This window comes from Mycetomoellerius zeteki, unplaced genomic scaffold (assembly GCF_001594055.1).
Source record: "Mycetomoellerius zeteki isolate Tzet28-1 unplaced genomic scaffold, Tzet1.0 scaffold79, whole genome shotgun sequence".
Taxonomy (NCBI): Eukaryota; Metazoa; Arthropoda; class Insecta; order Hymenoptera; family Formicidae; genus Mycetomoellerius; species Mycetomoellerius zeteki.
The window spans coordinates 2,080,709-2,087,182 of NW_017257819.1; the positions used below are offsets into that span (position 1 = coordinate 2,080,709).

At 32.6% G+C, this 6,474-nt stretch overlaps 1 protein-coding gene across 1 annotated transcript in view; it reads right to left on the reverse strand.

The window, feature by feature from the left end:
• The window catches only part of LOC108729696 (RNA polymerase III subunit A), a 39,554-nt gene extending 36,363 nt beyond the window's left edge, over window positions 1-3,191 (reverse strand). The window contains 1 exon segment of the mRNA XM_018458899.1: window positions 2,961-3,191. Coding sequence (XP_018314401.1) covers window positions 2,961-3,112 — 152 coding nt within the window. The 5' untranslated portion in view covers window positions 3,113-3,191.
• Window positions 3,192-6,474: the final 3,283 nt, after the last annotated feature.

Below are 6,474 nucleotides of genomic sequence, written 5' to 3' on the forward strand. Positions count from 1 at the left end.
ACTCCGTATGGATCGGTGGTTCCATTTTGGCTTCTCTATCCACCTTCCAGCAGATGTGGATTTCCAAACAGGAGTACGACGAATCTGGCCCTGGCATTGTCCATCGCAAATGCTTCTAAACGCATCATTACACGATTGATGCAACAGCGTAATTTTCAAAAAAGCATGTTTATATCTCGGGGAGGACACACGAATAGCATGCAGTTCTGGCCCGAGCAATCAAGCTGCTATGAGAAAATATCAGAGCATTATTGTCTCTCGGTCCTCATCAGATCTCATGGAATCATTGTCATGGCTTCGTTCACCGTTTTTGCACAGATAACGGCGACCTGGTTAATCGTCCTCAACGCCGCAACCTTTTGTAAAACTGCGCTCGACACTATCATTGCTCACTTAATGTCATCATCATGGTCGAGGTAGTGGTTGGCGAGAATGGCTCTCGTCTCAGGACTTTCCTTACAGTAGCCTTGGACGTTATCAAGCATTGGAAAAGATCTTCGCATATATAAATGTAGATGGATGCCAAGTGCATTTTTCGATCCATGAATGAAACCGTCTGGGCAGACATAAGAACAGGCAGGAACCTCGAAATTACCCTTGGCAACGAGCTTCGAGACTACTTCGGGAAAGCTGCGCTTTTTTCACTGTCACGCGAGCGTTTCTCACCACCGTTCGGGAAATCGACCCTCTCTTAATACGTACTACATATTGATTACGTCTAGTCTGCTAATTGAAGCAACTAAGTATCTATCGATGTACTTCTATATTTTAATTTATTTTGTAAATATTATACATTATGTTATTATATATTGTTATACGATGTCAAAGTGAACTCAAATACACATTATATCATATAATATCACTATTGTTTTTACTGCATGAACTTTTTCATCATCTCCCGTAAACTTTAGCTTTATTTCTGCGGTTCTTCTTAGTGCTACATTGTTTTACTTCTCACTAAATAATATCTGAAACTTCCTCTTCAAGTTTTATCTACCTGTGAAATATATTATTATATAATAACGTAAGTTCTTAACTCTTTATTTGAGATCTTATTCTCAAACATTTGATCGAAAATAAGAAAATGCATGATAAAAATATATATAAATAAACTCTTCTAAATATACCAAGAGTACGTGAAGTCTTCAGCTTTTTATCCTTCTTATTTTTTTAGTAAATTAAACATTAAGAGAAAAGAGAAATTTGCTTAGGCATTTCACAAACAGTCTCAAGTATTATTTAACAATCGCCGTAGTAAATAAATTTGCATTCTAACGTTATGCTAACGTGTTTTCGCATCGTTCTCGCAACCAAATTTGTCTTCAATCGCGGCGAAGTAGTAGCTTGCGTTATTTAAAAATAACTGTTATCGTTACGTGTATACGTATTACAGTCGCGATGAGTAACCTTGGCGGTTTATTCATCCGCTTAATGAGTCGTTATAGCTGATAGATTAGAAGCAGTTTTATCTACTAATATATAAAGTAAATGCTTAATTGATTTTGAATGACGAGAGAGTATTCGTGTTTTTAATAGAAATCATTAGCAAGATATATAAAGTGATATTATACTTTTTTAAATTGAAATGATCGGTCTCTCATACTTAGGTTCGATACCTGTTCCTGGTGAACATTTAAATAATGTATTTTATGTCGAAGCCTCTTCGAATTCCGATAATAACGAATGAATTTACTATAAATTATGATACAAAGATAGTAATAATAACGCTCTAGTAGGCGAAGGTCTGCATCTTAAAAGGATCTAACGCGTCTCTGGTGGAACTTCTGTGGTGGTGTGAAAATTCATCGTTTTAGCATTCTCAAAACTGTACACGTACGCACATCTGATGAGACTTAAGATTAAATAAGAAATTATCTGTTTAAATAAGAAATTATCTCTTTTAACTATAATATATCATATTGATTTCGCCATGTAAGATTTAAAATTTCTGGTGTTTTATTTTCAAGTGTTTCTTTGATTTTCAATGAAAAAAGTTATAAAATCGCCCTATTTTATCCACCGTCTTTTATTCTGAACTGTTGCGTTACGGCGATTCATTTTAGCGCAATTATTGGAAAATTTTTGCCAATTCATGTTGTCCTTATTTTCCAATGTTTTCACAATTGGCTTATTGGGCTTCCAGCTGATACGCTCGCTGATCTTGAGGAAGATGCAAATCATACGAATCTGCTTCCGACTACCAAAAGTTATTATCTCATATACTTTATTATTAGTTATTGTCTGTACAAGTTTCTCGTAGACATTTTTAAACGTTCTATTGATATTTAGGGACGAGAATGTTCGCGATAAAAGCTGAAGAAATTTATTTCGATCGCATCGCATAATCTCAAAATATTTCTGCTAACTTAACATCCATAGGAACATCCATTCTCACTTCTATCAGAGTTTTCTTGATTTTTTTGCTTTTTCTCGTTAATATCTGGTCAAGACATCTATTTTTATTTTAGAAAATGATAATTCTACAATGATTGAATCAATTACAGTTTTAAGCAAAAATAATTAAGATCGAGGAATATGAACTTTAAATAATAATTTGTCTATACAGAACTTTTATTTTATATTCGTCTATATAGAACTTTATTCAATGTCGATGTGGTTTACAAAAAGAGTGTTTTAAAAAAAAGATAAAAAAGATTGGCATATGCATTGCGTGTACATTGCGTGAACTTGACAAAGAATATTTTGTAGATTTTTTAATAAAATAAAGTAGTCTATCAAAATCAATATTTTGACATACATGATTTTATTCAAAGAAAAAGAAGATATAAAAGAGAAAGAAAGAGAAAAAAAGATGGACGATACGGGTACTACTTGATGTGAGATTGACTCTCACAAATGGCAGTTAATTTTAATGTATTTAACTGATATTTGTAAAATGACACATGTAGATTGTCGGAAAAATTAACTAGCTCGAATTAATTAATCGAAACGATCGGTACCTCGATGTAACGTTGGAACGCGTTGCGTGGTATTTCCAAAAGTAATGAAGCATATTCCTCGGTCCGCTTAGGGGCTGCGGCCGCCTAGTTCGGCGAGCGTCGCGACGCCTCGCGAGGCGATGCCTTTTTCGTGCCTGTCGGGCAAGCACCATCCCACGAAAATGCGGGGGCGTCCAAACGAGAGCATATAATTGACGTCGCGACGTCGTCGAGGCACAGACGCCGCTCCACCTCTGTCCCGTGCACGGTACGTAGACATAGTATCACGAATTTCCACTCCATTGCCGAGTTCTTTCCTTTCTCGGAGAATACAATCGTTTTCTGCTTGCTTTCGCGACCTTATCAAAAGACGTCCGCGTGTTATGGTGATTAGCAAACGAAAGTGATAAGCTGCTGTACCATTAGGATTATTCGAGATAACCAGCAATACAGAGTAACAGTTTCACTATTATTTTAACTTACGTTTAATCAAAAGGAGGGCACAACTTTTTTCGCGATCATTTCGGAATCGTTTTATTTATCCATTTTCTCATGTACTTTTCTCCATAAAACCCGAAAACTATCATAATAATGACGCTATTATACTCAAGGAAAACTGGTACACTTAAAAAAGAGTTAATGGAATCCTTATTCACATCGTTATGAAATTGCGATCAGTTATGTTTCAATCATTTAAAAACTAATTCAGATAGTTGGATCAATAATTCTGAATTAGTTTTTAAATAATTAAAGCGTATATAATACAATAGTGATTTCATAATTATGATGTGAGTAATTTTATTCTTTATTTCAATCTATCAATTTTTCCTTGAGTGTAGCATTATTATCATAATTTTCGGTTTTCGTGAAGAAAAATACACAAGAAAATGTGGAAATACAACAATTCTCAAATGATTGCGAAGAAGTGAAAGTTGTACTCTTTTTTTAAAGTTAAATTTGTTTGTTATTAAATTAAATTTAATTTGATTTAATAACAAACAAAAACCTACTTGGTTTTTAATTTGTTTTTAAAAACTACAAACACAACTTTCTCTTTGTCTAAAATAATATTTAATTTTAATAGTAATAGTAAAACGGATTAAGAGACGCCGTATCGTAACGTTAAATATATTTTTTAAGGATCAAATATATTTTTCAAGTATATTTTTCGTTTTTATATTTACTTGAAAGATCCAGTTTGTTAACAGAAACATTTAAATTAAAATTATTCATATATGTTTTATTACATTTTTATTGTTCTTTGTCTTTTATTATTTTTTTACTTTGATTCTTTAATCGATAAGTTAGATTTACATATAAATTAAATTTAAAAATATTTAAAAAATATTCGTAGAATTCCTATATATTTCATTAATTTTTATTTAATATGCTACTTGCCTCAAAAAAGTTCTTTGACCCATTATTGAATCCTCGGAAGAAGTTCAAGTTCTCAGCGTTCACTGCATCCATTGAAATTGATTCTTGGCGTATCGTCAAGCCGCTCGCATTCATTGCATCCATCATTTTTGTACATTTACGTTTCATAAAAATTATAGGCAGAAGACGAGTATCCTATTCGCAACAAATTAATATTAATCTTCGAGTATAGCATTCTAACAGTACGCTTAACGTATTAGTTTTAGAAATATTCATTGTCATATAATATCTAAAGATATAATAATATTCTAAGAAAATGTTAAAACTAGTTGTTCATTAAATTTTGCTAATATTCATATCTGCATTTTAATAATATTAAATGATATTAAAAAATAACTGTTAAGTCAATAAATTTTGTTGAGATAAATTATTTTAATGTAATTAACCTTAATAAATTATCCTTGCAAGATTTAATAAATAAGAAAATTTAAATACAAGCAAGATTAAATTTAGCTAATAAAGTGTTGATGAATAAAAAGAATTTTTTTTAAATGAGATAGAAACTTTAAAATTTAGGTTTGCACAACTTAATATCATTTCAAAGTATCGTGACAGAAATTCCTACACAATCTATAAACAAAAACCAAAATACGATCTAAATTTAAAAAATACAGAAATTATTTTACAAGAGTTAAAACATTTTAATATTGTTTAATCAGTTAAAATTATGAATCACGTATATTAACTTCTCGGATCGTTCGATGACCATAAAAGGACTCGTCTTCTGTGAATTGCATCCCTCAACTGTCTTCTCAGTTGATTCCTAAAATTATACTCATTTCTCTAAGGATCCTCTCTCAACATCGCTTAACTTTAAACATGGCTCGACCGGTTCTCTTAAGCTCTTTCTAGAATTACAGCTGATGAGGTATAAGTTGAGATTAGCGTTAACGTTAAACTAACATTACCAGTGTCGGTCATAAAAGCCGCGAATACATACGAACGTAGGACGAATGGCCGTCTTCGTGATTGGGCTCACAGTTGCATAGCCGAGGTCTTCGGCCGCGCGATCGCGTTTTGGTCCTTTTCCGCAGGCAGGCATAATTTTGGCACGCTCGGCGTTGCCTCGCAGCGGGACGTTATGTTTTATCCGTCGTCATCGTCGGCGGCGGTAGTGGTAGCATCAGCCACCATAATCGTCGCTTGAACTTATTAGGGAGCGTCCGTCGGCTGTACATCTAAAGTTAGCGACGCGCCGGGCAAAAATAGCGCCGCGACGCCGGGACCGCTTTGCCTACCGCTTTATAGGCAACTAGGTCAATTCTGGCTTCGCATAACGCTCACCGGGGACTAGCTTTATCGAAATTCGCCCGGCTATCATCAAATGTATGAACACTTTTTACAAATAATTTCTATCACTTCTCAATTTTGAATTCCAAACTTTGAAACAATCTGAATATTTTATTTGCATAAAAAATTATGCAAGTTTTCCCAGAAAAGTCTTAAAAAGAACTGCAATTAAAACTATAATTAGATATCAAGTTATTATTTTTAATGCTTAGGTATACTATTTTCTCTTACTATTAAATAATATAATAATTTAAAACTTTTATTCGTAAAAAATTGAATAATTATAGCAGAATTATTTAATTGATATTCTATTAATTACATGTGTATAATTTTGTTCAAGAGAAAATATTAAAGAAAAAAGGATATGATTTTACGAAAACTATTTTTAGTTTTTACCTTAATTCGTTTTTCTTAATATTTTGTTATTGTTTATTCAATGGAATAATGTGTGATACTAGTATAATACTTTAAATTATAGATAATTACAATTTATTTATAATTCATTATTAATTTCATAAAATTCTAATTATTATTCTATCAAATGAGAATATGTTAGCGATAAACACTGAATGTTTACAAAAAACGATAATATAACAATAATCCCTGCTAGCAAAACTATATTGATATAATGACGGCCAGTATAAGTGATTATTATTCAGAAGTGATATACAAATAATCATAGAGTAAGAGATTATAATTTGTGTTACAGAGCGTTAAAATCAAAGAAAAACAACAATGTGCGACGACGAAGTAGCTGCCCTGGTCGTAGACAATGGCTCCGGTATGTGCAAGGCCGGCTTCGCCGGAG